This window comes from Eretmochelys imbricata, chromosome 5 (genome assembly GCF_965152235.1).
Source record: "Eretmochelys imbricata isolate rEreImb1 chromosome 5, rEreImb1.hap1, whole genome shotgun sequence".
Taxonomy (NCBI): Eukaryota; Metazoa; Chordata; order Testudines; family Cheloniidae; genus Eretmochelys; species Eretmochelys imbricata.
In genome coordinates this window covers 35,483,900-35,504,757 of record NC_135576.1, presented here as the reverse complement: position 1 = coordinate 35,504,757, position 20,858 = coordinate 35,483,900, and the positions used below count along the sequence as shown (strand labels likewise).

Here is a 20,858-nt window from a genome sequence, read left to right as displayed (position 1 = left end):
CGGACATGCTCTGGCGTCTGGTGGAGGTTCATGAATGGCAGCAGGATCACAGACTGCTGCTGCAGCCCCTGCTTAACCGCCCTCCCTCCTCCCCAAGTTCCATAGCCTCCTCACCCAGATGCTGAAGAACGTGGGGGGGGGGAGAGGCTCCTGGCACCCAACCACTCCACCCCAGTGGACAGCCCAAGCAACAGAAGGCTGGCATTCAACAAGTTTTAAAGTGGCCTTTTCCTTCCCTCCTACCCTCCTCCCACACCCCCACCTGGGCTACCTTGTGAGTTATCTCCCAGTTAATAAAGAATACATGTTTTTTAAATGATAGTGACTTTATTTCCTTTGCAAGCAAGCTGTGATTGAAGCAGGGAGGGCAGGTGGCTTACAGGGAATTTAGAGGCAACCAAGGGGGTGGGTTTTCATCAAGGAGAAACAAACAGAAGTGTCACACAGTACCCTGGCCAGTCATGAAACTCAAAGCTTCAAAGCTTCTCTGATGCGCAGCGCTTCCTGTTGTGCTCTTCTAACCGCCCTCGTGTCTGGCTGCGTGTATTCAGCAGCCAGGCGATTTGCATCAACCTCCCACCCCGCCATAAATGTCTCCCCCTTACTCTCACAGAGAGTGTGGAGCACACAGCAAGCAGCAATAACAATGGGAATATTGGTTTTGCTGCTGTCTGAGTGAATCAGTAAACTGCGCCAGCAACCCTTTAAACGTCCAAATGCACACTCTACCACCATTCTGTACTTGCTCAGCCTATAGTTGAACAGCTCCTTACTACTGTCCAGGCTACCTGTGTACGGCTTCATGAGCCAGAGCATTAAGAGGTAGGCTGGATCCCCAAGGATAACTATAGGCATTTCAACATCCCCAACAGTTATTTTCTGGTCTGGGAAGTAAATCCGTTCCTGAAGCCATTTAAACAGACCAGAGTTCCTGAAGATGCGAGTGTCATGCACCTTTCCCGACCATCCCATGCTGATATTGGTGAAACGTCCCTTGTGATCCACCAGTGCTTGCAGCACTATTGAAAAGTACCCCTTGCGGTTTATGTACTGGCTGCCCTCGTGGTCTGGTCCCAAGATAGGGATATGCGTTCCGTCTATAGCCCCACCACAGTTAGGGAATCCCATTGCAGCAAAGCCATCTAGTATGACCTGCACATTTCCCAGAGTCACTATCTTTGATAGAAGCAGCTCAATGATTGCGTTGACTGCTTGCATCACAGCAACCCCCACAGTAGATCTGCCCACTCCAAATTGATTACCGACTGACTGGTAGCTGTCTGCCGTTGCAAGGTTCCACAGGGCTATTGCCACTCGCTTGTGAACTGTGAGGGCTGCTCTCATCTTGGTATTCTTGCGCTTCAGGGCAGGGGAAAGCAAGTCACAAAGTTCCATGAAAGTTCCCTTACGCATACAGAAGTTTCGGAGCCATTGGGAATCATCCCAGACCCGCAACACTATACGGTCCCACCAGTCTGTGCTTGTTTCCCGAGCCCAGAATCAGCGTTCCATGGTATGAGCCTGCCCCATTAACACCATGATCTCCAAATTGCAGGGGAACACAGTTTTAGAGAAAAGTGTGTTCATGTCCTCATCACTGCGCTTCTGTCGCCTCCTCGCCTGGTTTTTCAGGTGCTGGTTCTGCGTAAAAGGCACAATAATGTGCGAGGTGTTTACAATAGTCATAACTGCTGCGGTGAGCTGAACGGGCTCCGTGCTTGCTGTGCTATGGCGTCTGCTCCTGCTCGGGCAATCCAGGGAAAAGGGCACGAAAGGATTGTTTGCTGTTGCTCTGATGGAGGGAGGGGCGACCGACAACATGGCTTACAGGGTTGGCTTACAGGGAATTAAAATCAACGAAAGGGGTGGCTTTGCGAGAAAGAGAGTGGCCCCCTCAAGGATAGAACTCAAAACCTCAAGGACAGAACTCAAAACTGGGTTTAGCAGGCCACTGATTCACAGAGGGAGGGAGGAGAAAATAAATACAAAACAAATCTGGTCTATTTCTTGTTTTGATCCACTTCATCTATCTTTATACATCTTGCTGGCAGCAGACTGTGCAGTATGGCTGCTGGCCATCGTCATCTCCTGGCTGCTCATTAAAAGACAGTGCAGTAGGACTGCTGGTAGGAGTGAATCACCATGAGACGAAACTTAAAAGGGTAATGACCTGGCTGAGTCACTCCCATGTTTGCCCAGGCGCCCCTGACCTCATCGAGGTCGGTTAAAAGAGCACCCAGGAATATGTCGACGACGGCTGCCAGTCATGCTGCACTGTCTGCTGCCAAAAGGCAATAAGCTGCTGCTGTGTAGCAATGCAATACCGCGTCTGCCAGCACCCAGGAGACATACGGTGAAGGTTAGCTGAGCGGGCTCCATGGTTGCCATGGTATGGCGTCTGCACAGGTAACCCAGAAAAAAAGGCGCGAAACGATTGTCTGCCGTTGCTTTCACGGAGGAAGGGAGGGAGGCAGGTATGGGGGACCTGACGATAAGTACCCAGAACCACCCGCGACAATGTTTTAGCCCCATCAGGCATTGGGATTTCTACCCAGAATTCAAATGGGTGGCGGAGATTGCAGGAAATGTGGGACAGCTATCCACAGTGCAACGCTCCGGAAGTCAACGGTTGCCTCGGTACTTAGAGCATTTGTGTGGGGATACACACAATCAACTGTATAAAAATGCTTTCTACAAAACCGACTTCTATAAATTCGACCTAATTTCGTAGTGTAGACAAAGCCTTAGTCTAAGCCTTAGTGTTTTGTTTTAATGATCCCAGAATTCCAAGCTCAAAAAAGAAAGACTTGGAGACAGACAGAAGTCTAGAAACCCAACAGCTTTCCTAAAGAATGAAATACTTTGCTTGCATATGTTGCCTCATATGAAATAGAAATTTGAGTGTACAGACTTGAGTTCAGTGCGTAGACGCACAGTTTTAATTCCATGCCCGTCTATTTATATCACGTAGGCTTGCTGGTTTTTCCTGCAGTGATTGGAAAAAAGGGATGTTCTTTTCCTTCTCCCATCCTGACTTTCTGCAGGGTATCAAGGGTTGCAGCAATAAAGGGAAGCTGGTGGTCACACAAATGCAGTAAATGGAAACTACATAAAATCTTTGTTTTTTACAGGAACTGTAAGCAAAATGTCTTCTCGATGGAGCTGGGTGATGAATGCTGTATATATTTTCGTGAGCATTTGTTCTCTTGGAGGTAAGACTAAATGAAAATGTTGGACAAGTCATGGACTTATTAGAGCAGCAAGCTGTTGCTACTGATGTTTATGTTGCAGTAGTGCCTAGTGGTCCCAATGAGGAATTAGGGCACCATTGTGCTAGCTATATGTAGAAACAAATAATCCAAAGAGACAGAGTTCTCGCTCAATTATGGCAACTGGCATTGATGTCCTTTTAGCCAGCTGATCTCAAAAAAAAAAAACAAAAACAAATTAAAATTAGTTCCAGGTGCTGCACCTGAAGCTCTGTGGTCACATTTTCCTATGGTCTCTCCCTTGTTGCTGTGGGAAGAGCAAAGCAAAAGGCAGAAATTGACTATACAGGGGTAGCACTAGAACAAATTGGGCACAGTGCTGTCAAATGCAGAGTTAACCTGGAAAAATAGATGTTTCTTAAAATTGTCAGTTATAGCAGTCTTCTTTAATATGTAACATTCTAGGTAAAACATTCATACATACAGAATTCCTCACCTTAAATTACACATTTAAGAATGAAATAAAGGAGAGATTGAGAATTAGTTTTTGGAGGCACTTCCTTCTTTGAATTATACCTCTTAAAAGGTGCCGCCGGAAAGCACTTTAATCCCAAAAGATATGGCTTTCTTCTCCTTTTATAATTTTTGTCTTTTTTTTTTTCATTTTCTATCTGATCGATAACAGATGCTGTTACTGATTAGATTAATTTTTACTTTTTTGTCTCGTACTGTAATTTTCTGTTTCCCTCTCTGCTTGGTTTTTCACCTCTTTTTTTCTTTCTTTCCTTTGTCCTTCTGCTTTCTCTCTGTCCCTTTCCTACTTTGCAGACACACATGTTGTGTTTTCTTTATCTCCCTAGAATACAGCCTCTAATGCGGGAATGCTGTCCTGCTTAGTTGGCTGCACTACTGCAGCACTTCTGTGTGCTTTGCTCCCTACTTTGCCCATATACTTCCAGCAAAGGAAGGTGAAGCTGCAGACTGTGTCACTAGGTGTGACATAGTGGTTCTCATGCAGGCTGGCTCACTCATAACCATCGCTTCCTCTTCAGGAGAACTGAGAGCAATATCTACTACGTCTCTTCAGTGGGATAATTTATCTGGTGTCATTCATGGATACTAAGGGCTAAGTAGCAACTTTAAATCTGTAATTCTTAGACTAGTGATCTATTAATTTATGCTTAATTTGCATACTGAATAACTGAACAGATTTTTAAAAAGTGGGTTTGTAACTCATTCCCTTTAGTACCTGAGGCCTACGATAGTATATGTAATCAATAAATCCTGTGCCGGTTGTGGTAATTCTTACATTGGTTCTGCATTTCAGTACACAGACTGTTTGTACTTTTCTCTCTTCAGTAGAGATTTTAGTTATTTTAGGCTCACAATTGTGAGAGTCATGAAGCGTTCCCTTCAAAAGAAAGGAATTAATGTGAGTCAACCGAAAATGCCACATTGAGCGATTGCGCATGTCAATTCCACTGTCGTTGTGCGCATTCCAGTGCAGGGTTGTCAGTTTTTCCCTTTAGCAGTACCCACCGAGGTGGCATGAGCGTCGTCTGGTGCCTCACGCACTGCATGCAGGCGTTAAGGGCAGAGCCACCCACAACCTCCCATGATGATTGTTGGAGCTCCCTTTCCTTGAATCTGCAAGTCTTCAGTTGAACTTGTAAATAGTACACATTGTATAGTTAGTGTAGTTTTAGTTGTTAGTTGATCAGTGTTTTAAAAAAAAATGTTGTTTTGGGTACCAGCCCTGTTACCAGAGAGATGCCTCACTCTTTGGGTATCAAGCCCTGCCAGTCTTGTGGTAAGGTAATGCCTAATAGCGACCTTCACCCCAGCTGCTTTAAGTGCTTGGGGGAGCCTCACATGAGTGACCAGTGTGGCATTTGTAAGGACTTTAAGCCCCATTACAAAAAAAACCAGGGCAGGGCAGTTAGATTGAAATATATGCTTCTAGAATTGACACTACATCCTCTTATCTATGACATCTACTTAGGGCCGAGTACCGAGCACCTTGGCTTCGGTCTGTAGCACACCTCTGGTGTTACTAGTACCACGGGACAGATTGGCATTGCTGATACCAAAGAAGAGGCATAAGAAACTGGACTCTGTACTGGGATCATTGAAAGAGGTGAAGAGGTCAAGCTGTTCTAAGGAATCATGAGGGGATTCAAAGCGGACACATTTCCCAGAGCACACCTCTAAGCGCTGGAGTTTGATTTTAGAGCCTAGTGCAGGTCTGCAAGACTGGCTCCCAAAACACCCTCACGCCCTGGTATCACAGACTGTTTTCCCAGTACCATCTGCTCCTGAAGCATTTGAGGTGTCAAGAGAGTTGTTAAAGCTCGTGGTGCCACTTTCACCAGCAGTTCAAAAGACTTGCCTAGCATCCAAGATACTGACGTCAGTGGCTTTACCTCTGCACTGCGCAGTTCCAGCTGATTCACCTATCAGGGTATTGATTAAAGTGGTACCATCTAGGGGAAAGCCACAGATGATCTCCCTAGTTCCACTTCATAGTCTGAACCTTCTTCACGAGTATTGACAGGTACGGCACCACCTTGGTTGCAGGAAGTCATTATCTTCACTGGACTCTGCAGAAGTCTGCGTCCCAACCTAGCTGGCTCCACTGTTGGGGTATACCACCTGCCCGTCCTGATTTCAGCATCAGTATGAGTAAGGGGGTTATTGAAAGGACCTTGGGGCCAGGCACCTTTGGGAACCAAGGCCATAACAGTGGCCCTTTTGGAACTGGTGGGAGTTCCCCCCTCAATGAAGAGCATCCCTACAGCTACCTCAGCTGGGTCTATCTACTGGCTGTCTAGTATCGATGCTGCAAGCACCCTAGCGTCAGTGCCAGCCTGGCACCGAACAGATTTGGGATCCCTCTCGTGAGCAGCCACAAGAGGAGCAGAAACTGGACCAGCCCTCGGTAACATAGGCATCCTCTTCATCATCCCCTGATGAAGCAGTTATAGTGGAACCTATTTCTCCGTCTCCTGATTTATTTTAAGACTCATCAGGAGTTGTAGAGGAGGATGGCTATGGCCCTAGACATCCACCCGAAGGAGGTCTGGGAAAAATCCCACAGGCTGGTGGACATCTTGGCATCTGTGGCCCCAGCTAAAATAGCTCTTCCTGTTTATGACATTTTAAAACTACCAAGGTCCTCAAGCAGACCCCAGCTTCCCTGCCCTGACTGCAAAAAGGGTGGAGAGGAGGTTTGAGCACCTATATAATCATTCTCCTCTGGGCTCCCTTGTGTTGGCGGCAACCAGTGAGAAAGAAGGACAGGAGCACCAGGCATCAGTCCCCTAAAAACAGAGGGCAAGAAGCTAGACTTATTTGGGAGGAAGTCCTGAGAACAGCCCCCAGTCTGTGTCCCTGCCCACTAGGGCATGCAGCCCAGGGGAGGTCGAGGGTCCAGGGTTCCCCACAGCAGCCCAGCTTCCGGCGAGGTCAGTAGGTGGGGCTTGGCACGAAGGGAGAAGAAGGGGACAGGGTGCTGTGGCAGGGGGTGGGCAGCTCAAATGTTCTTTGTGCCCACGGCCCCAATACATCTTAATCCACCTTTGCATGGGGAGAAAAATTTATAGAAGCTCATCCTTGGAAATGTGCAGTACAGACCCGCAGGCTGCTGTTGAAATATGATTCTGTGTATTGGGAGTCTGTAGCAAAATTCAAGGACAAGTTACTGCATCCTCTAGGCCCTGGGGGACCATGAGCAGGTTTCAGGGGGTTTGCCAAGCATAGCTGGCGTTAGACTTGCTAAGGCCCAGAGCAGAATGCCAAAGCCCCACCACGCAGGACTACATCCCAGGGCCCCATTACCCAGGACTGAAGCCAAAGCCTGAGCAACATAGCTTTGCGGTGCCCCCTGGGGCATGGGGCCCTGGGCAGTTGGCCTGCTTGCTACCCCTTAATGCTGGCCCTGGCTTTTATATTCAGCAAAACAGTTGTGGCACAGCTGGGCCATGGAGTTTTTATAGCATGTTGGGGGGCTCAGAAAGAAAAAAGGTTGAGAATCACTGCTCTAGAGAAGAGTTCAAGGCATTCATTGCAGAAGGCTGTCTGGTTGCCGAGATGGCTTTCCAGTAGGTGCTCGACATAACGGACACTGCTTCCAGAGTTAAGGCATCAGTGTTTGATGATCAGGGCCTTGTGGTTGCAGAACTGCAGCTTAGTTCTGGAGATCCAGCAGAGCACAGAAGACCTACCTTTTGATGGTCCATTTTTGTTTTCTGACAAAATGGATGAGACTTTACTTTTGTTTTAAAAACTTATGAGCATCTCCATTTATTAGGGTTTTATACCCTTGCCGCAGCAGCAACAGCAATATCAGCCCTAGCAGTATTTCTGGCAGGAGCCATATTAGGCAAGACAGTGAGACTACCCCAAGAAGCAGAATAAATAACACAGGAGAAGACCATCTGGGTCTCTAACTTTAATCATTCAGCCCATCCTCCCTCAGCTTCAGACAAGCAGCAGTTTTGATTGTCAGAGTAGCATTCCAGTTGTAAACCTTCTGCCATTTGCAGACAGGTTTTCTCACTTCCACAGTGCTTGGGAAGCTATAACCTTAAACAAATGGGTCCTAAGCACTGTGGGATTAGGTTATGTCATTCAGTCCTCTCCATTCTCCCACCCCATCCCTTTTGAGGGGCACCTCTGATAAGTCACTGCTCCTTCAGCAGGTCTGAACTGTGGGAGCCATAGAGGAAATCCCTCTGTAACACTGGGGAAAAGGATTCTACTCACAGTATTTCCTGATTGCCAGATGCAAGGTAGAAGTGAGACCTATCTTCATTCTTGGGAGTCTGAACAGGTACATGAGGTATATGAGATTCTGCATGGTTACCCTAGCTATTGCTTTGAATCACAACTGGTTTGCTGCCCTCAGTGTTCATGATGCCTGTTTCCAAGTGGCGATTTACCTGAGCCACAGGAAGTTGCTGAAGAAAAATCATGGAGCAGGTCCTCAAAGAATCAATCCTGAAGCACTTGCATGAGAGGAAAGTGATCAGGAACAGCCAGCATGGATTCACCAAGGGAAGGTCATGCCTGACTAATCTAATTGCCTTTTATGATGAGATTACTGGTTCTGTGGATGAAGGGAAAGCAGTGGATGTATTGTTTCTTGACTTTAGCAAAGCTTTTGACACGGTCTCCCACAGTATTCTTGTCAGCAAGTTAAGGAAGTATGGGCTGGATGAATGCACTATAAGGTGGGTAGAAAGCTGGCTAGATTGTCGGGCTCAACGGGTAGTGATCAATGGCTCCATGTCTAGTTGGCAGCCGGTATCAAGTGGAGTGCTCCAAGGGTCGGTCCTGGGGCCGGTTTTGTTCAATATCTTCATAAATGATCTGGAGGATGGTGTGGATTGCACTCTCAGCAAATTTGCGGATGATATTAAACTGGGAGGAGTGGTAGATACGCTGGAGGGGAGGGGTAGGATACAGAAGGACCTAGACAAATTGGAGGATTGGGCCAAAAGAAATCTGATGAGGTTCAATAAGGATAAGTGCAGGGTCCTGCACTTAGGATGGAAGAATCCAATGCACCGCTACAGACTAGGGACCGAATGGCTAGGCAGCAGTTCTGCGGAAAAGGACCTAGGGGTGACAGTGGACGAGAAGCTGGATATGAGTCAGCAGTGTGCCCTTGTTGCCAAGAAGGCCAATGGCATTTTGGGATGTATAAGTAGGGGCATAGCGAGCAGATCGAGGGACGTGATCGTTCCCCTCTATTCGACATTGGTGAGGCCTCATCTGGAGTACTGTGTCCAGTTTTGGGCCCCACACTACAAGAAGGATGTGGATAAATTGGAGAGAGTCCAGCGAAGGGCAACAAAAATGATTAGGGGTCTAGAACACATGACTTATGAGGAGAGGCTGAGGGAGCTGGGATTGTTTAGCCTGCAGAAGAGAAGAATGAGGGGGGATTTGATAGCTGCTTTCAACTACCTGAAAGAGGGTTCCAAAGAGGATGGCTCTAGACTGTTCTCAATGGTAGCAGATGACAGAACGAGGAGTAATGGTCTCAAGTTGCAGTGGGGGAGGTTTAGATTGGATATTAGGAAAAACTTTTTCACTAAGAGGGTGGTGAAACACTGGAATGCGTTACCTAGGGAGGTGGTGGAATCTCCTTCCTTAGAGGTTTTTAAGGTCAGGCTTGACAAAGCCCTGGCTGGGATGATTTAACTGGGAATTGGTCCTGCTTCGAGCAGGGGGTTGGACTAGATGACCTTCAGGGGTCCCTTCCAACCCTGATATTCTATGATTCTATGAAGTTTTGTGGTCGTAGGTCAGCATTATTAATATACAGTGCTCCCCTTTGGCTTCTCTGCTCCTTGAGCTCTTACCAAATGCATAGCAGTAATAGCTGCACTTCTCGGTGAAGAGGAATACAATGTATTTCCCTGCCTGGATGATTGACTGGTGAAGATCAAGTCCAGAGACCAACTCCTCCACCATGTCCTGTTCTCTCTCTATCTTTCCAGTCATTTAGATCTGATCATAAACAAAGCAAAATCAACTTTAGTACCAACACAAAAAAATGAGTTAATTTGGGCCCTACTACTTCTATGAGTGTGAGGGCATTTCTGCCAAGGAAGCAATTTCAGACAAGTCATCATCTGTCTGTCCCTCCAAGCTCACCCTTCCACCACAGTTGGAGTATGCCTGAAATTGCTAGGTCATATGGCTGTATGTACTTATGCAGTCCAGAATGCGAGACTGCATCTTTGTCCTCGTCAGGCCCGGCTCAAGCTATATCATCCGAACTGGGTCTATTGCCCAAATTGTCAGACATTGGACTCCCTAGTGCAAGTGTGGTCACCCATTCTGCAGTTCCTTGAGTGGTAGACAGACCATATCAATCTTTGCAGGGGTGTTCCCTTCAGCCATTCTCCACCAGTCGTAACAGGAGTGATTGCCCCCACAATAGGTTAGGAAGTACATCTGGGGACTTCAAAAGTTCAGGGACTGTGGCCAGATCTGGAAGCTTCCCTTCATATCAGTGTCCTGCAGCTATGAACCATTTACAGTGCGTGCTGGCCCTTTCAGTTACACGTAGAAGACACAGCCGTTCTCGCCAAAAATACTACCGTGGTATACTATGTGAACGAACAGTAGAGAGCTCACGCCAGCCAGCTTTGTCAGGAAGCAGTGACGTTTTGGCAGTTCTGTGTCAAGGAAAATATCATTCCACAGCAGCCTATCTATCTAAGGTGTGGAATTGCTCAGCTGATCACCTTGGCAGTGTCTTTTCTCAGAATCACAAGTGGTCTCTGAACAGTGTGTTAAGGTCCATCTTTGGGAAAGGGGCATTCTGGCTATCGACCTGTTTGCGACAAAAGATAGGGCCATCTGTTTTGCTCCAAAGCAGACCTGAGTCCAGGCTCCTTGACAGATGCCTTCCACCTGAACTGGGGATCAGTGCTCGTGTATGCCTTCCCTTCCCCCACAACCTCCCAGATTCTAGTCATCCCAAAGGTCATTCTCAGACTGAAGTTTGAGACTGATTCTCAGTGCACCAGCTTGGCCGAGGCCATGTTGGTTCTCAGTCTATTGATTTGTCTGCCCATATGTCTACCTCTTTATCCTGACCTACTGACCCACCACCACAGTCAGATTTTGCTTCCAGCACTGAACAGTCTTCATCTCATGGCGTGGATGTGGCATGGCTAGATGAAGAGAAGGAACGACATTCAGAAGCTGTTTGACAAGTGTTGCTTAATAGTAGGAGGCCCTCTACTAGGGCTATGCATTTGGCCAAGTGTAAGTGAATTTCAGTTTGGTCGCTAGCTCAGGGGTATTCAGCCCATACTGGCCTGTATTCAGGACATTTTGGAATATCTGTTATGTCTTCAATCTTCTGGTCTCTTGATCAGTTCATTGAGGGTTCACTTGCAGTGATCTCAGTGTTTCATCTGCCCATCCAAGGGAAGTCAATTTTCTCAATCTCCATAGTAGTGAGATTTTTGAAAGGAGTCATTCATCTCCACATTCTTGGGAAAGACGGGTTCGGTTTGTGAGACCTTAATCCAGTCTTATTTGCCCTGATGGGGCCTCCGTTCAAGCCTCTGGCAACATATTTTCTGTCACTCTGTGCTAGAAGACACCCTTTCTTCTTGCAATAATATCTACAAGGAGAGTAAGCGAGCTTCAGGCTTTTATGTTGGAGCCCCTTGTACTCAGTTTTTCAAAGACAAAGTGGCCCTATGGTGACATCGAAAATTTTTCTCAAAAATTGATTTGCAGTTTCCCTTTAACCAAGTGATTTACTTGCCAACATTCTTTCCTAAACTGTATTCGAATTCACATGAACAACGACTTCAGATGTTGGAGGTGAGACGATGTCTGGGATTTTTCTTAGAGGGGACTAATCCTGTTCAGGCCTCTCCTCAACTTTTCGTTTCCTGTGAAGGGTCAGGCAGTCTCTTTGCAGACTACTTTCAAGTGGGTATTACCGTGGCATATGAAGTATCTTATTATTTGCCCCCACAGACATTACGGTGTCATTTGAGATCCCAAGCAACATTGAATGCATTACTTACCAATATTTCAGTACTGGACATTTGCAGGTCTGCAATATGGTCTTCAGTACATGCGTTTACCAAACATTATGCTGTTTCTTTAGCTTTAGCAAGACAGTTCTAAAGTCATTGTTGAAATGGACTCTGAGCCCCACCTTCTACAAGTACTGTCTATGAGTCCCTTGAATGGAATACACATCTGCAACCACTCAGAGAAGGCAAGACCGTTCTGTAACTGTTGTTCATCAAGATGTGGGTGCAGACGTATTCCGCAACCCATCCTCTGCCCCTCTCCCTCCCCCCCCACATCAGAGTCTTTGCCCTTGATGTTCAGTGCAAAGGAACCAAGAAGAGTGCTGCTCTTAAATAGCCTGGGGAGGGGCTAATGTTCACAGGACACAAGCACTGACCCTATGGATATGGCTAGGCAACGTTCTTTGGCTTCAATGTACTGGGCATGCTCATTCCTGAGTGGAATACGTGTCTGCATCCACATCTCAAAGACCAACAGTTACAGAATAGGCAAGGTAACTGGCTTTTTTTTGTGATTAGTTGTATGAAATCCACTGCCTTCCTAGTGAGAAATATGATGACCTGCATATTCCCCATGATTGGGCTTTGCTAGCTGGTCACCAGTTGACTGACTCAGAAAAACAAAAGTTCTTTTGTTTGGTTCATTACATGTCCGGGGAAATTTAGTAGGGAAAATAACTGTTGAGTGGAAATCTAAACAGATATGGATTGTATTCATTATTTTGATGAATATATATTCCATTCATTTCAATATACTAGATCGTGGTAGGCAATAATTTTCACAGGGGGGCCACTCCGTGAATTTTGGCAAGCTGTCACGGGCAACACATTTCTACTATATTAATGGAGAGGGTCCGGGGTCTGGGAGGGAGTTTGGGTGCAGGAGGGTGCTCCAGGCTGGGGCAGGGGATTGGAGATCAGGAGCGGGTGCAGAATCTGGGAGGGAGTTTGGGTGCAGGAGGGGGTTCTGACCTGGGGCAGGGGGTTGGGGTGCAGGAGGGGTGCGAGGTGCAGACTCTGGCTGGGAGGCGCTTTCCAACAGGTGGCTCCTGGCTGGCAGCGCAGCAGGGGTCAGGCAGGCTGCTTGCCTGCCATAGCCCCATGCTGCTCCCAGAAGTGGCTGTGACCGGCTGCTGCTGGCATGTCTCTGCACGTCCCCTGGGGGAGAGGGGCAGCAGGTCTCCGTGTGCTGCCCACGCCCTCAAGCACCGCCCCACAAGGAAACCGGCGAATGGGAGCTGTGAGGATGGTGCTGGGGGTGGGGGCAGCATATGGAGCCGCCTCCCATCCCCCCACCAGGGACGCACAGAGATGTGCCAGCAGCAGCCGGCCACTTCCGGGAGCACGGTAGGCAGGCAGCCTGCCTGAGCACCCTGCTGCGCCACAGGACTTTTAGCGGCCCGGACTCGGAGATTGCGACCGGGCAGAGGAGGCCGGACAGAAATGTTAGTCATGGCCGTATTTTGCCCACCCCTGTGCTAGATAGATTCTTTAAATGAAAAATTTACTGAATTTCCTAAAGATACAATTGTTGTGATAATTGCTACTCAAGCAATTTTTTGGGGGGATGGGACTGAATAATTTCAGAAGTCTCATTTTTGATAGAGCACCTTTTAAAATAGCATGTACAGAATTTTTGTAATGGGTATTTTTGTTGTTGTTTACAAAGGTCTTTCCAGCAGTGGGGAGAGGATGAGTGTAGGAGAAAAAAAAAGATACTTAAGCTTCCCATCTTTAACCTCATTTTCTCTGTCTCTGTCATTTCAATTCCAGTTCTTCTGTTGTTACTGGTAACATTCTCTTGCAATACCTGAGGAAGAGTATGCACATGGACTTCCCCTAAATCTGTGCAGGAGTGATTTGCTCGTGCTAGTGCATTAGACAAGAAATACACTGTATTGTGCAGGGCAAGTGTAGCTGTCTATACACACATACAGCCAGATGCACAAAATAGTCTTCAAAAATATTTTTCCTAATCTTTCAATAGCAGGAGTGTTAGATTATTTGTAGCAATAGTAATACAAAGATTTCATATGGAAATGTGATATTTCAAATTGATTTTATCCTTTTTAGTTTCAGGTGGACTTGTGCAGTCATGCGGTTACATCATCCCAGAGTCTCCACTGTTGACCCTTGGCTCCAATTTTACAGCACTGTGCATTCTCAATGAAAGTTGTCTTGACTTTGGCAAAATACATGCCAATCAGATTATTTGGAAAATCAAAAGTTCTGTAGTGCCTAAAGAACAATACCGTGTAATAAACAGAACTGTTTCCAGCGTCACATTTAGAGACACCTCTACTTTAGCTACTCCTCTGACATGCAATGTTTTAGCAGATGGACAGATTGAACAGAATATCTATGGAATTGCAGTTACACTGGGCTGTAAGTAGCTTTTTATTTCTCTCTCTTTCTTCTTTGAATATTGTAAATTTTCCATTAAATGTTTACGTACACCGAGATACTGTATAAAGTTGTCAAGAATGTTCCATTTTCTTCTCTGCCTTGTAGAAAATATTTTTCAAGGACATTTTGGCATATCCTCTTAACCCTTCTTCCTCTCGAACAATTGTACAAAAAAAATCCCCCAAATCTAAACACACAGAACAAATGAAAGTACTTTGATTTAATTGGGGATTGGTCCTGCTTTTGAGCAGGGGGTTGGACTAGATGACCTCCTGAGGTCCCTTCCAACCCTGATATTCTATGATTCTATGAAAAAGATGATCCACAAAGCAGAAAATACATTTTTAAGTATTTCATATACATAAAAGGGTACCAAGAGAACTGCACATGCATGAAGCTCTGTGAAGAAAATGCGAACATATCACAATTAAAATGGTACCTCTTAGAGATCATTGAGCTAATGAAGGGCTTGATAGAAAGAATATGGTTCTTGAACAGTCTGATTTTTCTTAAGCATATTTTTAATGATTGTCCCTCATGCTCACAATATCTGTTTGGTTTTTAACTTAGTTTGTTTTTCCTTTTTAATAAAGTTCATAAAACTTCATGTTCAGTTTCTGATGGGGTTATCAACTGACCTGCTCTTCATCAGGTTCACGGCTGTCAAAATCGCATATTACCATTGGAATGCAGTAGTTGAAGAAAGGAAGTATTCTTGGGACATTATATTGCAACACCACAAAAATCGCAATCCTCTGGAAGTTAGTGGTAGGAGACTAGAATATTTCTAACATATAGAAATGAGAAATCCAACTCGAAGGTTAATTAGCTCAGCCATGCCTGGAGTATCGTGTTGTCTGTCTTAGTACTTGCAAAACAGTGAAGAACAAAATGTAGTGCAGAAAACCCATGCTTACGCCCCAGACAATAAAAATATCTGGGGATTAGGTGTGGGCTCTCTATATTGGGGTGAATTTTACCCATTCTGTACACATGGTATCTTATGTATGTGAGAGAACCTATCTATAGTAATAAGCCATTGTGATCTGTTAACATCTTCATAGCTAAAACTCCTGAAATATTATCAATACTACAGCAATGTGTGGTCTCTTATTTCTTCCTTTTCCTTCACAAACAGATCTGCTGCCATCAGTGCTGCCTTCCTTTCCAGTGCATTCTGTGCTAGCCTTCTAGGCCTTACGCTGTCCCAAATTTAATTCCATCCCCAGATCATGTTTTCTGTACAGTGATGACTCCTACCACTACACACTTTTTTTCTCAAGGCATCTATGCATTACACTTCACTAGATGTTCTCTATCTCATAATATTTAGCATTTACTAAATGCAACAGTAAATAAATTTTCTCATTTTAACTAAATTACTCTTGCAACAGTGTATTCATCGCGGCTTTCATTGGAATCAAATGTATATGCACATAAATTACAGACAGTAACTTTTTTCATACAGTGCCCCCAGAGAAGCCTGAAAATTTGAGTTGCGTTGTGCGTCAAATGTCAAAAAATAAATTTATTATGACTTGTACTTGGAATCCTGGAAGGGATACATTCCTAGCCACTGATTTCTGTTTAAAATCTCAATGGTAAGTATCTTGTTTAAACTTTATAAAAGGCAGATATATCACGTCTTTATCGTTTTTAGGGTTTTGCATGTAGGCTAAATAAAATTTTCCAATATTTTAAGATTGTTAAAAAAATTTTTGAAAGAATATATTTTGAGTTAGACTGTAAATTTAGACTTCTGAAGCTGCTGTAGCCTGTTTGTCAGGGTAAAACATTTGACAACTCAAGTTTGTCCTACAGTTTACGATTTTAAACTTAAGCAAATAAAATGATTTTTTCCAAGACAGAGAAAGTCTAGGGAAGAGAGTCCTGTACAGATCTCATTGGTATTAAGCTATTGTACAGCTTGAACCAGATTCTGCATCAGTTATGGGTATTTCTGTGGCAAGCATCACTGTAACTGATGCTGAACAGGTAAATAAATCTGAATGGTGATAGTCCAGTAGCTTATGTTCTTTACCTTTGAAGACAGCTTTTTTGGTTGGGTGTCTGTCTTTTTTTTTTGTTTGTTTTAACCTTGATTCTGGTTATGGTGAGAAAGCTATGAGCTGCTCAGATTGCTTGTACTCTCCCACTGGTGTCACTTCAGTCTTGCTTAGGTTCAGTTTGAACCAGCCAACCGCTTTGCATCCAAAAGTTGATGTCTCTTTTAATCGTAACTAAACTTCACAAGAAAGGCATTGGTAATATCTGTTCAAAATGAGGTGAAAGCTTGGTGGTATGGGTGTCGTCAATGAATTGTTCGCTGCAGGGTCCATTACATGTCTCAACCTCTTCAGGAGATTTCATGTAGATTACTGGGGTGGAGATGGACAGGATGCAAGACTCCCCAGCTGATCAGTTTTAGGGAAGAGGAATAGATTCCCATCCCAATTCTGGGTAGCTTTTGAAAAGAATTGAAGCCATTGTGGTGATGTGCTGTCTATTGCAGCTGTAAGCAAGTCAGCAGCACCTTGTTGCTGTGTTGAAAGCTGCAGAGAAGTAAAGCAGTGTCATAAAACTTCAGTGCTTTTAATGAATATACACCATAGGTCATCCATTAGAGCTGTTAATATTGTCTCCATATCGTGTCCCAGTCTGAAGCCTGGGTCCCTTTCATGTTATACCTATCACTTCACCTGAAGGAAGAGGTCTCTGTAGCTCAAAAGTTTTTCTTTTACCTACAGAAATTGGTTCAATAAAAGATATTATCTCACCCACCTTATCACTTTACAAAAAAGTTATGTATTTTAATTCCATAACTAAGGATGGTTGGGCTTCTTGTTAAGGCATGGGACTTGGATTTGAGAGACCAGGGTTCTAGTACCAGCTTTGCTGCACATTTACTGTATGACTAGGGCTAGATTCATTCCTTTTTAAAGCACTTTGAGATCTTTGGATAGAAAGTGCTTTGTATAAATGCAAATTACTGCTTTATTTTACCCTTGCTTTTTCTTTAACTCTCAATTTAGGCCACTAGAAACCTTGCCTGACTGCAAACCAAAAGGCGTAAATAACTCTTGTGAGATTTCCAATGTTCAGTTTTTTGTCAACCTGGAGGTCTGGGTGGAAGCTAAGAATGCCCTTGGGAAGGCTGAATCTGAGCACATTAATTTTGATCCTGTGGACATTGGTAACTATATGCTTTAATTAAGATCCTGAAGTACTGGAGAATTGCAATAGAACTAATTGATATCTCTCTGAATATTGTTGAACTAGCGTGTAGATGCTGTTTCTATATTGTAAACACTTCAAGCTGTTGGCAACAGTAGTTCTGTGCTCCGAAAAGTAGTATACTGTGGACTAGATCCTGAGCAGTGCTGGGCAGAAGTCTTGATATGAAAGGTGATGCTGATTTTTCTCTCTCCACCTCATTCCAGATCTTGGGGGGGAAGCAGCCTGCTACCCAGCCAATTTCTAATGTAAAGTGTAGCAACCTATTGGACCTACCAATTCTCACCCCAAAAATGCCTTTCTGGCAGCCAGTTATCACCAGAGTAGAGTCACATCTACACCGGGACTGGAGGGGTGCCATAGGAACCACTATAGTATAGTCACCTAGTCAGGGATAGTACTACTCCAGCCAGGTTTATGCAGCTGTAAGCAGGACTAGAATCTGGCCTTTCATTTCTGAAAGGTGGAAAATTACAGACCTCATTGTTCAGCTTTTCTACAGTACATCATCTCCTCCAAAGAAAGTGCACTCTTCAGGCATCTGGTACTGTCAGTGAGTAGTCTAGAGAATATAAAAGAGAAATGAACTTGTAAACCAATAAAAATATGCCAGGTGCATTAAATACCATACTTCATGCTATACATATGAATTAAACAATACAGCACTTGGAAAATTCAGTACTTTCTCATTCTCTTCTAGTGAAACCTCTACCTCCACGCAACTTAACAGTCAGTTCGGGAGAACTACCCACTGTCTTGAAACTGTCATGGGAGAACCAAATCATAGTTGTTGAGATGGAGCTGAAATTTAATATTCGATACAGGATCAGTGACAGCACAGACTGGATGGAGGTAACCTTATTTTAAATATTTTATTGATTTCTTGTGCACTCTGCCACACTAATCCAGAGTCCCCATTCACCATCATGAGCAACAGAAGCTCATCTGTTGCTTCAGTGCCCTTCCTTGGTACTATATAAGCCATACTTTCCTCACTGTATTGCCACCTCCAGAAGTACTGCTTTACTGCACTACATAACTTATTTCTCTTCAATGACGGTTTCTTTGGAGGTGTGGGGGGTGTTCCATCCCATTATGTATTGATACCTGTGACTGCTGGTACCCTTTCTCTCATTTAGTTCGCTGCTTTACTGCTCTTGGGAAGGGTGTCTCAGCTCTGAGCCTGAGTAGACATTTGAGGAACAAGAGGCAAGGATAGACAAGGAGGTGACCCCCTTTTACAAACATTTCATTGTCGCCTGACAAGGCAATAATGCCACCACTGCTATCATTGGCTGATGACTTTAGGCTATTCCAGTAACTAATGAAGCAGGTCACTGGCACCTTGCAAATTTCCCTGGAAAAAGTCCAGGATTCACCTCGCAAGCTCCTCGACATATTGCACACCTCTGCCTCAGCATGGTGGTACTGCCAATTAATAAAGCCTTCCTAGAGTCAGCCAAGAACAGCTGGAGCCTACCACTACTACCCCCACTACATGAAAGCAGGTTAATAGAAGCCCTGGCTGGGACATAGTATTTTTGAGTTTTTATTCTCTCACCCAGCACCAAATTCTCTAGTTATGGATGCAATCGATGAAAGGGGCAAGCAACATATTCAGAAACCTCCACTTATAAGAAGGACCAGAAACGTCTGGACCTTTTTGGTCGTAGGTGCTACTTGTCAGCAACATTACAGTTTACAGTTCAGGATAGCTAATCACCAAGCGCTGATGTCAAAATATGACTACCTGAACTATGAGTAGTTCAATGCTTTTATTGACCGTTTGCCAAAGGAACATCGAGAACAGTACATCGCCATAATAATGGAGGGTTGGTTCTCGGCAAAAACACTGCAGTTTTCAATCAATGCAGCAGACACTGAAGCCTGGTCTGTTTCCACCACAGTAGTGATGAGGTGAACTTCCTGGCTTAAGTTGCCTGGGTTTCCACAAGAGGCACAATCCCTAGTGAAATATTTACCTTTCAATGGCAGAAGCTTTTTGTAGATTCCACAGACTACTCGCTTCATACCTTTGAAGGACTCTGTGACAACACTTCAGTCTTTAGGGTTATACACACCCTACAAAAAAAGAGGACGTTTAGCAGGTCTCAGTCGGCACAAAGATTCTGCTCTGCTCAATTATCTACCTACCGTACGCCACTAGAAAAACCAGCTAAGAAGTCAAGATTTTCAAAGAAAAAACCTGAAACTGCCTGGACTACTTCATCCTAGTCTCCAGCATTGTTCAAACACCAGTTTTGTTGTTTGGACAGCAAGAATCCAAGCCACCCAATGACCAGATTTTCACAGCTGCATGACACAACTCCCCTTCCTCATTTTGTGCATCTCCTCTCTCTCTTTCATCAAGCATGGGAGGCTTGATGGACAAATAGATATTGGAGGCCATTACTTTGGGTTACGTTATCCAATTTACCTTCTTCCTGCCCTTCCAAGTCCTTCCCTGTCCCTCTTCAGGAACCCTTTATATATTTTCTCCTTTATTGTAAATGTTTTTTTTTTTCTCACAACAATAGGGAATGAACAACATTTTTAAAGAACAAAATAAAAACTGGCTGGGAGATTTGGCAACTGAACTAGCATCTGAAACTATTTAACTCACTTCTTAAAAATTGACTGGAGTTCAGGTTGTGCAATCCCTTAGGCTATATCTACACTACCACTTCTGTCAATATAACTTATGTTGCTCAGGAGTGTGAAAAAAAACGCACCCCGAACGACGTAAGTTACACTGACAGATGCACCAGTGTGGTCAGTGCTGTGTCGGTGGGAGACCTTCTCCTGCCGACAAAGCTACCACTGCTTATGCAGGTGGTTTTTTTTATGTTGACAGGAGAGCTCTCATGAGCGATCTTACAGCAGCGCAGCTGCATCGCTACAGCTGTGCCACTGTAAGATCACTAGTGTAGACATGGCCTCAGATAATGTGAATGAAACAGTCTGTTGTCATTTTCACTTTCAGGTATTCACAGTGCTAGTCTACCTTGCAATATTGTTTCAAATGCTTTCTTTCAGAACTTCTACCTTCATTAGAAATCGTTCCACAGCACTTCTGCGGAGTTTAAATTTTGTGAGAGAAAGAGAGAGAATTTCGTTTGACAGTCTCTAACAACACATTTCTGCTAATTGCTTCCATCTTGTTGGATGATATCCAGTGACAATTGCAACAAGAAAATCTAAAATAGAATGTTTCTTACTTTGCTTTTTTACTTTAACATCAGAGAAGGACAATAACAATTTTTACTATAAAGTTCTTGTCCACAAAGATTAAGGACTGATGGAATTTGATTCAGGCTAATTACTTACGTGCTCTGAATGTAAACCTGGTTATTCATCTTCAATGTGGAATGTGTCACTCAAGCACCCATCAAAGATACACCCATCAAAGATACATACATTGTACACAGGATTA

At 44.5% G+C, this 20,858-nt stretch overlaps 1 protein-coding gene across 2 annotated transcripts in view; it reads left to right on the top strand.

Annotated features, from left to right (window-relative positions):
* Positions 1-20,858, top strand: part of IL6ST (interleukin 6 cytokine family signal transducer) — a 60,026-nt gene that overhangs the window by 12,026 nt on the left and 27,142 nt on the right. The window contains exons 2-6 of one of the 2 annotated variants that reach the window (XM_077816857.1): positions 3,132-3,212; positions 13,859-14,170; positions 15,660-15,792; positions 17,224-17,384; positions 18,126-18,277. In XM_077816857.1, coding sequence (XP_077672983.1) covers positions 3,132-3,212; positions 13,859-14,170; positions 15,660-15,792; positions 17,224-17,384; positions 18,126-18,277 — 839 coding nt within the window. Of the gene's footprint in view, positions 1-3,131; positions 3,213-13,858; positions 14,171-15,659; positions 15,793-17,223; positions 17,385-18,104; positions 18,278-20,858 lie in introns of both variants that reach the window. The other variant, XM_077816856.1, reaches the window with a different exon arrangement.